Here is a 14,980-nt window from a genome sequence, read left to right as displayed (position 1 = left end):
CTGGGTGCCAGAACAAATCTCAGTCAAACCACAAGCTGTGAGGTGTGTGCATTAACTTTTGAGCTGTACATTTTACACTGGAAGGAAATTTATTTTAGATCAGTGTTCCTGGTGTGCCTAGAAAACCTTGAAATGTCAGCATTCAAGGCAATTGTATTCCTATTTCCACTGATAGAAGAAAAACAATAAGTTGTACTGAAAATTGGAAAATACCTTACAAGTCTTCCTGCCTCCTCTCAGGTTTATTGAAGTATAACTAACTAATAAAACTGCATTTAAAGATTAAAACATGATGATCTGATACACTTATACTGTATTGTATAATTGAAATTTATGAAGAGAGTGGATCTTTTTTTTTTAAGGGAACCCTAAAAAAAGCATTTTAATGGGGAATGGCAGAAATCACAATAGACTATTATCATCATTGTGGAAGTATCAATTGCACACTTTAAATATATTCATGTTCAATGTCTGTCTGTTTGTTCCTTGTTTCTCCCATTCCACAAGTGCATAGGTTGTTTTCTGTAGATCTGTGGAAAATGGGCCAGGGGTGGAAGGTCCATACAGGTTAGACAGAGTGAAGAACCCATGACTGTTCAGCACAGAAGGAAACTGGAAAAGTGTGTTAGTACCTTGCAGTCCGGCTGGACTTAGGGGAGCAACAGGGCTGAGAGTACTCCAAAAGTGGATACTGGAGACCAAGGGACACAGAGTCAAGAAGGGTGTCTGTGAAAATAGTGCTAGCGTAATAATCAGTAGGCTTGGATCGCTGCCTGTGATCACGATGGTCGGTGCTAGCTCTAACCCTTTGGGTTTCTTGGACCTTGATGAATTATTTGTGTTGTTGTTTTCTGGCAAAGCTGAATCCTGGTCTTTAGGCTCCATGTCTGCGTCCATGTCTGGGTCCATGTCTGGGCTGGAACTCAGTGGGAGTGAAGGTGTTCTAGGAGGTTCCTGAAAAGGGCAAATGGATGAAATAGGAGGTGTGGTGGTAAAAGCGGCAGTTGCACTGGATGCAGAAGTTGATGCTTCTAGCGAAGGCAGTTTGGGGGAAGACAAAGTCTCCAGCGCTTGGGTAGTTTCTTTGGAAGATGGAGAAATACTTGAGTCAGTTGAACTGGTGGCAGCAAGAAGTTCAACTGGTGGCTTTTTGGAAGATGTTACAAATTTGGTAACAGATGGTGTTGGCTCCTGAGGGGATTTTTTTCTCTGCCAATTTCTCAGCTGGATTCTCAACCTTTATAGATTTGAAAAGCTTCCTATTGGAGGAATTCAAAGATCTGAGCGTAAATGAAGAATATAAGCCACAGTATCTGTAGTCACTGCAGCTAGGGGTCTTGGCACCAGGCTGCGGTGGCTTCTTTTTCCCTCCATTCTCCTCATCTATGGATCTCTCGCTGCTGACTTCACTGATGCGTAAAGCTTCAGTCTCCCTCAAGCCTGCCCACTGGCATAGGAACCGTATTCAGAATCTCTGGGTGCGAGACAAACTTGTACACAAACTTCTGACCCCTCACGTTTTCAATGATATTCTTCATATAATAGTATCTGAGGGATCGGCTGTGTTTGTCATAATTCATGTTAGGCTTGTTCTTTTGAATCCCTCAGAGACGAGCCACCTCTTCTGCCTGCAAATGCTTGAACTCCCCGTCATTAGCGGTCCAGCAGATCATGTGATCGTTCTGAGACTCCTTTAGGAGCTGAAGGAGGAACTGCCACAGGGTGATGGCATTGTCCAGAGCAGTGAACGAGGCCACGTGTGGGGCTGCCTGAGGGTCTCTGCCTCAAACATGATGCCTCTCTCCACCGGCCACCTCCTCACGCTGGAAACTCGAGGCCAGCGCCGCAGCCACTTTGACCCTGTGGCGGAGCCGGAGAAGGCGGCGGCAGCCAAGCCATTAGTTGCCACAGCCGGGCCTGCCAGTCGCCATGCCTGCTAAGAGAGTGGATCTTAAGCATACCGACCACACAAACAAAAATAAAGATAATTGGGACTTCCCTGGTGGTCCAGTGGTAAAACTCCGCACTCCCAAATCAGAGGCCCGGCTTCCATCCCTGGTCAGGGAACTAGATACCACATGCCGCAACGAAGAGTTTGTGTGCCAGAACTAAAAGAGCCCGCATGCTGCAAGGAAGATGGAAGATCCCGCATGCTGCAACTAAGACCCAGCACAGCGAAATAAATAAATTAAAAAAAAAAAAAGATAAGTAAGTGAAGTGATGGATATTAATTAACCTGGAAATTCTTATACTCCCAGGAGACTGCATTGCAAAACTCTTTCATTGCAAAACACTTCATGCATTGATTTATTTGAACAACTTTATTGAAATGTATGGCACATACTGTGGAAGGCACCCATTAAGTATACATTTTCATGCTTTTAGTATATTTGTAGATACATGCATTCATCACCACAGTCAATTTTTGAAGATTTTCTCACTTCAAAAAGAAACTCTTCTACTCTATAGCTGTCACCGCTAATCTTCCCATCTTCCTCCTCCAATCCCCGGCCTTAGAAAACCACTAATCTGCTTTCTTTTTCTCCATCCTGGTCTTTCATATGAAAAGAATTCTATAGTATATGGTCTTTTGATTGACTGAGCATGATTTTTTTCAAGGGAAAATTATAAATCAATATTTCCTTCATTTTACATCAGAATAACATTTTATTGATTGGGTAAAACACATTGTTTACCTATTCATCTGTTAATGGAACTTTAGATGTTTCTACCTTATGGCTACTATGAATCACATTACTCTAAAATTCATGTATAAATTTTGGCCAAATATGTATTTTCATATTCTTGGGCATATACCTAGGAGTGGGATTGATGGGTCATATGATAACTCTAGGTTTAATATTGGAGGAACTCCCAGAACTTCTTCCAGAGTGGCTTCGCTATTTTGTCTTCATTCCAACCTGTATGAGAGTTCAAATTTCTCCATCTATACTGGATAAAATTATTACCTCACTTTTTGATTTTAGCCATCCTAGTTTTTGTGACATGGAATCTCATTGTGGTTTTGATTTGCATCTCCTTGATGATTAATAATGGCCAGAATCTTTTCATATGCCCTTGATCATTTGTATATTTTACTTGGAAAAATGTGACTTCAGATGCTTGTCACATTTAATATTGAGTTAATTGAATTTTTATAACTAACTTATAAGAAGTCTCTAGATATTTTCAATATGTTCTTTTTTAAATATATGATTTGCAAAATTTTCTTCCATTCTAAGGGTTGTGTTCACTGTCTTGCCTTAAAAGTTTACTTTTAATTTTGATAATATACACATACCATAAAATTTACATTTTCACCATTTTAAGTGTATAGTTCAGTAGTATGAAATACATTGACATTGGGAAACCAATCTGCAGAACTATTTTCACCTTTCAAAACCAAACTCTATACCCATGTTGACATAAACAAATAGGATGCCAATTATTTCTCCAGAAAAATATGTGTTTATCCAAGATTAGCAAAGAATTGTAATTTGCGGTCAGCAACCTTGGCATGCAAGATCCCCTGCAGCAAGGAGAGGAGCATTCTTTTAAAGAAGGGAAAAGGAAGTTGGGAGGGCTATAGTAAGCCAAGAGTTTTGCACAGCAAAGAAACCATAAACAAAACAAAAAGACAATCCACAGAATGGGAAAAATATTTGCAAATAATGTGACCGAAAAGGAATTAATCTCCAAAATCTACAAACAGCTCATGCAGCTCAATATTAAAAAAACAAACAACCCAATCAAAAAATGGGCAGAAGACCTAAATAGACAATTCTCCAAAGAAGACATACAGATGGCCAAGAGACACGTGAAAAAATGCTTAACATCGCTAATTATTAGAGAAATGCAAATCAAAACTACAGTGAGATATCACCTCACACCAGTCAGAATGGCCACCATCAGAAAGTCTACAAACAATAAATGATGGATGACAGATGAATGGATAAAAAGAAGTGGTACATATATACAATGGAATATTACTCAGCCATTAAAAAGAATGAAATAATGCCATTTGTAGCAACATGGATGGGCCTAGATATCATACTGAGTGAAGTCAGAGAAAGACAAATATCGTATGATATCACTTATATGTGGAATCTAAAAGAAAAAAAGATACAAATGAACTTATTTACAAAACAGAAACAGAATCACAAACTTAGAGAACAAACTTATGGTTACCAGAGGGGAGAGGGGGAGGGATACTTAGGGAGTTTGGGATTTACATGTACACACTACTATATTTTAAATGGATAACCAGGGACTTCCCTGGTGGTCCAGTGGCTAAGACTCCACACTCCCAGTGCAAGAAGCCTGGGTTCGATCCCTGGTCAGGGAACTAGATCCCACATGCCGCAACTAAGAGTTCACACGCCGCACCTAAAAATTCTGCATGCCAGAACTGAAGATCCTGCATGCTGCAACTAAGACCAGGCACAGACAAATAAATAAATAAATAAATATTTGAAAAATAAATAAATAAAATGGATGACCAACAAGGACCTACTGTATAGCACAGGGAACTCTGCTCAATATTATGTAACAACCTAAATGGGAAAAGAATTTGAAAAAAATAAAATAAAATAAATAATTCACAAGGTGCTTTAAGCTCTCCCTTTTGAGAGTATTCCATCATTAGAGAAAAAAACAAACAAAAACAAAAAAACAATAAATGATGGAGAGGGTGGGGAGAAAAGGAGTTGTTGGTGGGAATGTAAATTGCTGTACCCGTTATGGAAAACAGTATGTATGGAGGTTCCTTAAAAAACTAAAAACATAGCTACGATATGGTCCAGCAATTGCACTCCTGGGCATATATCCAGAGAAAACCATGGTTTGAAAGGATACATGCACCCCAATGGTCACTGCAGTGCTGTTTACAATAGCCATGACATGGAAGCAACCTAAAAGTCCATCGACAGGTGAATGGATACAGAAGATGTGGTACATATATGCAATGGAGAAAACCATTCTACTTTTTGTCTCTAGGAATTTAGCTACTGTAGGTACCTCATACCAATGGAATCATACAGTGTTTGACCTTTTTTGTCAGACTAATTTCAGCTAGCATAATGTCCTAAGGTTCATCTATGTTGTAGCAAGAGTCAAATTTGCTTTCTTTTTAAAGCTAAATAATACTCTGATGTATGTATGCACTGTATTTTTTTTGTCTATTCAACTGTTGATGGACACTTGAGTTGCTTCCACCTATGGCTACTATGAATAATGTGAAATGAACATATATATCTGTTTTGGCATACCTGTTTGAGTCACTGCTTTCAATTCTACTTCAATTGACAGAAGTAGGATTGCTAGATCAGATAGTGACTCAGTTTGCAATTTTTTGAGGAATTGCCATTTTTTTTTATACCATCAATACAATTTTATATTTCAAGCAATATCACACAAGGATTCCAAAGGATATTTCCACTTTCTTGATAGTTTCCTTTGAAGCACAAAATTATTAATTGTCCAAATTATCTATAAGAATGAAATTAGAACACTCCCTAGCACCATACATAAAAATAAACTCAAAATGGATTAAAAACCTAAAGGTAAGGCCGGATACTATAAAACTCATGGGCAGAACACTTTTTGACACAAATCCCAGCAAGATCTCTTTTGATCCACCTCCTAGAGTAATGAAAATAAAAACAAAAATAAACAAATGGGATCTAGTTAAACTTAAAGTTTTGCACAGCAAAGGAAACCATAAACAAACACAAAATATAACCCTCAGAATGGGAGAAAAGATTTGCAAATGAAGCAACCGACAAGGGATTAATCTCCCAAATATACAAACAGCACATACAGCTCAATATCAAAAAAACAAACAACTCAATCAAAAAATGGGAGGAAGATCTAAATAGACATTTCTCCAAAGAAGACATAGAGTTGGCCAAAAAGCACATGAAAAGATGCTCAACATCACTAATTATTAGAGAAATGCAAATTAAAACTACGAGGAGGTATCACCTCACATGGGTCAGAATGCCCATCATCAAAAAATCTACAAACAGTAAATGCTGGAGAGGGTGTGGAGAAAAGGGAACACCCCCTACACTGTTGGTGAGAATGTAAATTGATACAGCCACTATGGAGAACAGTATGGAAGTTCCTTAAATATCTAAAAATAGAACTACCATATGACCCAGCAATTCCACTCCTAGGCATATATCCAGAGAAAACCATAATTCGAAAAGATATATGCACCCCAATGTTCATTGCAACATTATTTACATTTACAATAGCCAGGACTTGGAAGAAACCTAAATGTCCATCAACAGAGGAATGGATAAAGAAGATATGGTACATAAATACAGTGGAATATTACTCATCCATACAAAAGAACAAAATAATGCCATTTGCAGCAACATGGATGGACTTGGAGATTGTCGTGCTGAGTGCTGTGGGTCAGACAGAGAAGGTTGGATGTCATGTGATGTTGCTTGTATATGGAGTCTAGAAAGGGGGTGCAAATGAACTTGTTTGCAGGACAGAGGTAGAGTCGAGGATGTAGAAAGCAAGCTTATGGTTACCAGGGGATAGATAGGGAGGGATAAATTGGGAGGTTGGGATTGACGTGTACACACTACTATATGTAGAATGGATAACTGATGGGGACATGCTGTGTAGCGCAGGGAACTCTACTCAGTACTCTGTCATGGCCTATATAGGATGGGAATCTAAGAAAAGAGTTGGTGTATGTATAGGTGTGGCTGATTCACCTTGCTGTGCACCTGAGGCTACTACAGCATTGTGGATCAGCTATAGTCCAATAAAAATTAGTAATTTATTTATTTATAAAATTTCCTACCAGTGTAAAATGTACACCTGAGAAGTTAATGAACACACATCATAGCTTGTGGTTTAACTGAGATTTGTCCTGGCACCCAGCTAGGCTGACTGATTCAAATTTCCTACCAGAGCCAAGTGCTCTGGGATTCTTTAGCTTAAGTACCTAATAAGTGGGAATGGGGCAGGGATTGGTGGAAGGCCCAGCGCTGTCAAGGACGAAAGATGAAAATGGAGTCAGCCCCTTTATTACAGATGGTGAATTCACATTTAAGTGTCTGCGTTTCTTAACAAGAAGCACAGTTCCGTGCCTGGCCACACAGCCTTACACCAAGCCCTTGACCCCTGGAGGACATAAGACCCTCTTGTTCCAGGCAGGACTGGCCTGGGCCATCCTCTTATCTGTACTTGCTGCATCTTGAAACAGAATCATGAATCCCAGTGCAGGAGGAGCTGCGGAAGACATCTGAGACAATCCCAGGCCCGGAAATGTTCTTTTACCAAGCAAACGTGCCAGGCGGGGACAGGTCCCATCCCACCTCCCACAGGTTGTCACTCAGGCACTAGGGGGCGGGGTATTGAGATCTGTCCAACCAGGCGGCCGCTGAGGCAGGTGGGCGGGGCGGTGCCCCGCTCAGGCGTGGACTTCCTTACCCTCTCCTACAGCGGAGGGGGTCGGGTGTCTTTCCCGGGTCACTAACCTGTTAACTCTCACGTACCTTCTGTTGCCCTGTGTTCTGCACTAGTCCTTGGAGTCGTTAGGAGGGACTCAGACAGACCCAGGAAACCTCGAAATGGTGAGTGTGCTGAGCCGGGCTGTGGACGCTGCGAAGGGACTGGTCGCAACCGGCCGAAACCGGCCATCTTTTGACCCGGTCACCTCGTAGTCAACTCCGGAGTCTGCGGATACGCAGGGGTCTGGGGCGCTGCTCGGACCTCAGTCCCCTCCGGGCCTCAGCGGCGGGGTTGGCCCGGCAGCTCGGACCCCGGTTGTCCTGTCCGGTCACTTCGCTGCAGGAACTTTGGCCCCGGAGCCTCACCCGGCTGCTCTGCGTCCGCAGCCCCTCTTCTCCCCCCAGATTGTGTGGTGACCTCAGGCACGGTCTTCAGGTGACAATCGGGACTCGTTCTCCAGGGTTCGGTCGTGGGATTAGCTGTGGTCTGAGGGGTCTCAGCCTTTCCTTTCTGCCCTGGGGGGCACCCGTTTTGATAGGGATAGAATAGGATAGTTACACTGGTAGTTGTAGAAGTCCCAGTAGGGGATTGTAAATAGAAAGGGAAATCTAGGGAACTTTGGGAGACCACTGTAACTTATTGATCGCTCAAGAAAGCTGTCGGAATGTCGTGGAACCAAGCAGGCTTCCTTAAGTATAAAGCCATAAATAAAAGCATGAGATATGACCCAGGTCGTTAAGTGAAAGAAAAAATGAGGCCTGCATTCTGCTGGTCGAGTTCAGCAAGATAATGATCCTTAACACCAAGGACAGGAATTTAAGGGAAAGGTGACATTCCAAAGTAGGAGACCCTTATTATATGGAGACCTGAGATGATTCAGCATACTTTAGTGTATGTTACCACCCTTCTCCTGATTTGAACAAGCTCTATGACAGTCCTAGTTTGACCTCATAGGGTCAGACACTCTCCTGTGCCATACGAAGGAGGAGCTAGTGACCTAAGCCTGACGTCTACTCGAAGAATGAGGAAGAAGGCAGTCTTTTTCCCCTTCCCCACTTTCCTTTGACTATAAAAATATAGCCCACTTAATCCTCAGGGCAGAGCCCCCCTGCCTGCTTGCGTCTCTTGCAAGCGTCCTATATTAATAAATCTACATCTTGCCTATCTCTTTGCCTCATGCTGAATTCCTACTGTGCTGTGACACAAAGAACCCGAGCCTCAGTAAGTCCAGACACCAGGTGAGTGATTCTAATTAAAAGACCATAGGTTCAAGTCCCAGTCTGGGTTTACGCGGGGTTCAAGTCCCATCTGACTTACACGGTTTCATTTTTTTCTCTGAGTTTTCCAAATGTTTGGGAAGCAGAATCTCAAAGACCTTAGCCCCCCAGAGGAGCTCTTTGTAGGGCTGGCAATAAATCATTAAATTTCCAGATCGCTCCTCTCATTCCCAAAGTCAATTTCGCCTCTCCAATTCAAATTACCTATCATCTATTCCTCTCCGCAGTGCATTTCAAACAAATATTTTAATTCTTTATCCTATTTACGTAGCGACGTGGATGGTATTTTTTTTGGGGGACGGGGGGTGGTCTGTGGATATTTTACATGAGCAGAAGCTGACAATGACCACTTGGAAGTAGGTTGTTTGAAGTCCTTTCTTTTCCCGATTTTTTACTGGGAACAGATATCCTATAGGAAGTCCTTTCGTGGAGGTTTTTTTTGAACTTTTATGGACGATCTACCCTGCCCATCCCTAGGTTAGTCCCCTTCAAAAGATTTACTCACTTATTTAAGTTTCTTTCTTCAATAGTGTAAAATAGAGCTTCAAAGGCCATATAAAATATTTCCAAAGAGGTAAGAGAGGTGAATTTCAGGGGAAAAAAAATTCCAGTATTACATTCCATTTGTTAAGAATTTTTTGCTTTTTTTCAATCCCTGAGGGAGTGTGGTTAAGTTTTTGTGGCCTCTCCTTTACTTTTGGTGGATTTCAAATGAAGTTTCAAGATTTAGACTTGTAGAGGAGTATTCAAGCATGATTAATTATGTAGTAAATGAAATTGCCTTGGAAGTAATTGATTGACATTTTTTTCTGAAAAAGAATAGATATTTGGGGTTTCCTGGTGAACTAGTAGAAGTGGTTTATAATCTCTCATTTCCACCTAAACACTGGATTTGAGTGATTTTGCTGAATTGTGCAAACAGGGTTTGTGTATTTAAAGTATCAGTGGTGGTGGAGAGCACCTGTAGTTGGAAGCAGAGCCTGAGGTCAGGCTAAGGCCCCCTTTGAGCCTGCAAGGGGAAGTACTTGAAAGACCTCCTATACTTGGAATCATACAGTATATAGCTTTGCCAGATTGGCTTCTTTCCGGTAGCAATATACTTTTGAGCTTTCCTTCATGTGTTTTCATAGCTTAATACTTTATTCCTTTTTATTAGTGAACACTGTTTCATCATATGGATAGACCACTGATTATTTGACTCTTGCAAGATATCTTGCTTACCTGTTGACTCATGCCAGTTATGAATAAAACCCCTACAGGTATTTGTGTATGAGTTTTGTGTGACTGTAAGAGTTGATCTCATTTGGACAAATAACAAGGAGTGTGATTGCTGGGTCTTAATATACATACTAAGAGTACATTTTGTTTTGAAAGAAAGCTCCTGTCTTCCTTTGTAGGGGTACCAAGTTCCATTCCCCCCAGCAATGAATGAGGATTATCTTCACATCCATTTGGTGTTTTGCATTTTAGTCATTAAATAAGTGTGTAGTGATAGCTCGTTTTATTTGCAATTTCCCACTGACATTTGACATTGAGCATGTTTTCATATTTCCTATTTCCCTTCTATGTATCTTTTTTTGGGAGCTGTTTGTTCAGATCTTTTGCCCATTTTCAGTTGGATTATTTGTCTTCTTACTGTTGAGTTTTAATAGTTCCTGGATATTTTGAATACCAGTTATTTATCACATAAGTGTTTTGCAAATATTAATATTTTTTCATATCCTGTGACTTGACTTTTCATTCCCTTAACACTGTCTTTCTGAGATGAGACGTTTTTTATTTTAATGAAGTGAAATTATCCTTTTTTTCTTTTACAGACCTTGTGTTTGTTGTTATATTTGAAAATTCATCACCAAACCCAAAGTGACCTAGATTTCCTTCTATGATATTTTCGAGGAGTTTATTACTTTTGCATTTTACATTTAGATCTGTGATGTGTTTTGAGGTTTTTTTTGTAAAACGTGTTAAGTCCTATGTTTACATTTGCTTTGTTTGTGTGTGTGTTTGTTTGTGAATATCCATTATTTACAGCACTATTTGTTTAAAAGATTTTCTTTTCATTTGAATTGCCTTTCCTTCTTTGTCCAAGTTCAGTGTGGGTCTACAGGAAAACAATTGATTATCTTTCAATCTTGAGATGTGTCTTCTTTTTAAAAAAAAAAAAAAATTTATTTATTTATTTATTTGGCTGCTTTGGGTTTTCGTTGCTGTGTGCGGGCTTCTCCCTAGTTGTGGTGAGCGGGGGCTACTCTTCGTTGCGGTGTGTGGTCTTCTCATTGCAGTGACTTCTCTTGTTGTGGAGCATGGGCTCTAGAGCAGTAGTTCAGTAGTTGTGGCATGCTGGCTCAGTAGTTGTGGCTCATGGGCTCTAGAGCACAGGCTCAGTAGTTGTGGCACACGGGCTTAGCTGCTCCGTGACATGTGGGATCTTCCCAGACCAGGGCTCAAACCTGTGTCCCCTGCATTGGCAGGTAGCTTCTTAACCACTGTGTCACCAGGGAAGCCCAGGTTATGTCTTCTTAATTCCAAGAGTTATCTGTTGTTGGAGAATCTTTAAGATGTTTCACAGAGATAATTATGTCCTAGAGACCAAATATTTGAATTTACCTACAGGATACATGAATATGTTCTTTTTCAGGAAGTAGAAGTTCCCTCTATTACTTGTTTGTGATTAAAAATGGATGCTGGATTTTACCAAATCCTTTGAAATTTTCATTTCCCCCTTTGTTCTTTTCTCATATTTCCTTTTACCCTCTGTCTTCCCTTGTAGGCATATTGACTAGATGTTTATCAGTGTTATTAATTTTGTCAAAGAACTAGCTTAAAAGTTTTCTTCTCCTTCAATTACCCACAATTACATTAATTTCCTTTCTGGTTTTTATAATTTTATTTTTCTTATTTTGTGATTATATGGTCTTCTCTTTATTGTTTCTTAAGGTAGATGCTTGCATTGTTGTTTACAGACCTTTGTTTTTTCCCAGTTGATGATGGCATAAATTTCTCTGTAGGCACTGCTTTTGCTGCATGTCACAATTTAGCTAAAATAAATCTTAATTTCTCTTGAGACTTCTTCTTTGATCCCATGTATTATTTAGAAATATGTTGTTGAATCTCTGTGTGTTAGGAGTTTTTCCAAATCTCTTGCTTGTATTGATTGCTAGATGAATGCCTTTGAGTTCTAGGAGCATAGTTTGTATGATTTTTCTTCTTTCAGATTTGTTAAGGTATGCTTTATGTCCCAGAAAGTGTTCTGTCTGGTTGAATGTTTCACATGAATTTGAGAAGAATGTGTATTCTGCTCCTGTTGCATGAATTGTTCTTTAGATTACAATTACATTTAGTTATTTCATAGTACTCTTCAAAGCAAGTCTATCCTTCCTGATTTTCTGCCTGCTGTTATATACAGCTTATGATAAGGGGGTGTTGATGTATGACTATAATAATGGATTTATGTATTCCTCCCTGCATTCTTCATGTCTTGCCTTATGTATTTTGCCACTTGGTTGCTATGTATGTACACATGAAGGATTGTTATGCCTTCTTGCAGAATGGACCTTTTTGTCATTATGTAAAGTCCTTTCTACCCCTGAGTTTTCCTTGGTCTGAAATCTGCATTGTCTAAAATTCATATACGAGTGCCAGCATTCTTTTGGTTAGTTTTGGCATGGTGTATTTATCTCCATTGCTTTATTTCTCATCTACCAGTGCCTTCATATTTAAAATGAGTTTTTGGTAGACAACATATAATTGTAATTTTAAAAATCACATATTATGATATCAGAAAGGGAAAGTAAAAAACAGTATGCACCGAAAAAAATAAAATACTTTGGAATAAACCTGACCGAGGAGGTGAAAGAGATATGTTGAGCACCATAAAACGATAAAGGAAATTGAACTGAATCAAAAAATGGAAAGCTGGGCTTCCCTGGTGGCACAATGGTTAAGAATCCGCCTGCCAATGCAGGGGACATGGGTTCGAGCCCTGGTCTGGGAAGATCCCACATGCCATGGAACAACTTATCCAGTGCACCACAACTACTGAGCCTGCACTCTAGAGCCCGCGCGCCTAGAGCCTGTGCTCCGCAACAAGAGAAGCAGCCGCAATGAGAAGCCTGCACACTGCAACAAAGAGTAGCCCCCGCTCGACACAACTAAAGAAAGCCCACGTGCAGCAACGAAGACCCAATGCAGCCAAAAATAAATAAATAAATAAATTTATTTTTTAAAAAAAATGGAAAGCTAACCCATACTCTTGGATTGGAGGAATTATTTTTGTTAAAATGGCCATAGTACCCAAAGCAATCTACAGATTTAATGTGATCCCTATCAAATTACTCATGACATTTTTCACAGAACTAGAACAAATAATCCTAAAAGGTATATGGAACTATAAAAGACCCAGAATTGCCAAAGCAATTCTGAGGAAAAAGAAAAAAGCTAAAGGCATAACCCTCCCAGATTTCAGACAATAATACAAAGTTACAGTTGTCAAAACAGTGTGATACTGCCACAAAAACAGAAATGTAGAATCAATGGAACAGAATAGAGAGGCCAGAAATAGACCCACACACCAGTGGTCAATTAATCTTTGACAGAGGAGACAAGAATATACAATGGGGAAAAGACAGTCTCTTCAGCAAGTGGTGTTGGGAAAGTTGGACTGCCTCATGTAAATCAATGAAGTTAGAACACACCCTCACACCATATACAAAAATATACTCGAAATGGCTTAAAGACTTAAATGTAAGACATGACATCATAAAACTCATAGAAGAGAACATATACAAAATATTCTCTGATATAAATTATACCTATTTTTTCTCAAGTCAGTCTCCCAAGGCAAGGCAGTAGAAATAAAAGTAAAAATAAACAAACGGGTCCTAATCAACATATAAGCTTTTGCACAGCAAAGGAAACCATAAACAAAATGAAAAGACAACCTACGTACTAGGAGAAAATATTTGTCAATGATGCGACCAACAGGGGCTTAATTTCTAAAATATACAAACAGCGCATACTATCCAATAACAGAAAGCAGACAACCCAATAAAAAATGGGCAGAAGACCTAAATAGACATATCTCCAAAGGAGACATACATATGGCCAATAGGCACATGAAAAGATGTTCAACATTGCTAATTATTAGAGAAATGCAAATCAAAACTGCAGTGAGGTACCCACCTCACATTGGTCAGAATGGCCATCATTAAAAGTCTGCAAATAACAAATGCTGGAGAGGGTGTGGAGAAAACGGAACCCTTTTAGACTATTGGAAGGAATGTAGATTGGTGCATCTACTTTGGAAAACAGTAAGGAGGTTCCCCAAAACACTAGAGTTGCCATATCATCCAACAATCCCAGTCCTGGGTATATATCCAGAGAAAACTCTAATTCGAAATAATACAGACACCCAAATGTTCATAGCAGCACTATTTACAACAACCAAGACATGGAAACAACCTACATGTCCATCAACAGATGAATGGATAAAAAAGATGTGGTATATATATTCAGTGGAATACTACTCAGCCATTAAAGGTGAAATAATGCCATTTGCAGCAACATGGATAGACGTACAGATTATCATACTACGTGAAGTAAGTCAGATGGAGAAAGAGAAATACCATATGATATCACTTATATGTGATATCTAAAATATGTCACAAATGAACTTATTTTCAAAACAAAAACAGACTCACAGACATCAAAATGAAAGTTATGGTTACCAAAGGCGAAAGGGGATGGGAGGGAGATAAATTAGGAGTTTGGAATTAGCAGAAACAAGCTATTATATATAAAATAGATAAACAACAAGGTCCTATTGTATAGCACAGGGTACTGTAAAATCCTGTAGAAAACCTTAATGGAAAAGAATATGAAAAAGAATATATATGAATGTGTATATATATATATATCTCTGAATCACTTTTCTGTACACCAGAACCTAACACAACTTTGTAAATCATCTATACTTCAATAAAAATGAATAAGTAAATCTGATATTACTGTAATTTTCTTTCATTTGTATTGAGACCATTGTTGATCGAGATGGTGACTAATACAGTTGGATTAATATCTAACACTTTTTTTTAAAAATTTATTTATTTATGGCTGTGTTGGGTCTTCGTTTCCGTGCAAGGGCTTTCTCTAGTTGTGGCAAGCGGGGGCCACTCTTCATCGCAGTGCGTGGGCCTCTCACTGTCGCGGCCTCTCTTGTTGCGGAGCAC

At 39.5% G+C, this 14,980-nt stretch overlaps 1 protein-coding gene and 1 pseudogene across 1 annotated transcript in view; one reads left to right on the top strand and one right to left on the bottom strand.

The window, feature by feature from the left end:
- Positions 1-14,980, top strand: part of LOC137759979 (zinc finger protein 709-like) — a 52,412-nt gene that overhangs the window by 33,009 nt on the left and 4,423 nt on the right. The window contains exon 2 of the mRNA XM_068536816.1: positions 7,548-7,598. Within this exon, the coding sequence (XP_068392917.1) occupies positions 7,596-7,598 (3 nt within the window). The 5' untranslated portion in view covers positions 7,548-7,595. The remainder of the gene's footprint in view (positions 1-7,547; positions 7,599-14,980) is intronic.
- On the bottom strand, positions 436-7,267 carry LOC137759050 (ETS domain-containing protein Elk-4 pseudogene; annotated as a pseudogene).

Source organism: Eschrichtius robustus, chromosome 2 (genome assembly GCF_028021215.1).
Source record: "Eschrichtius robustus isolate mEscRob2 chromosome 2, mEscRob2.pri, whole genome shotgun sequence".
In the NCBI taxonomy this organism is placed as follows: domain Eukaryota; kingdom Metazoa; phylum Chordata; class Mammalia; order Artiodactyla; family Eschrichtiidae; genus Eschrichtius; species Eschrichtius robustus.
The sequence above is the reverse complement of the archived record's forward strand: the minus strand, read 5'-3'. Positions and strand labels throughout refer to the sequence as shown.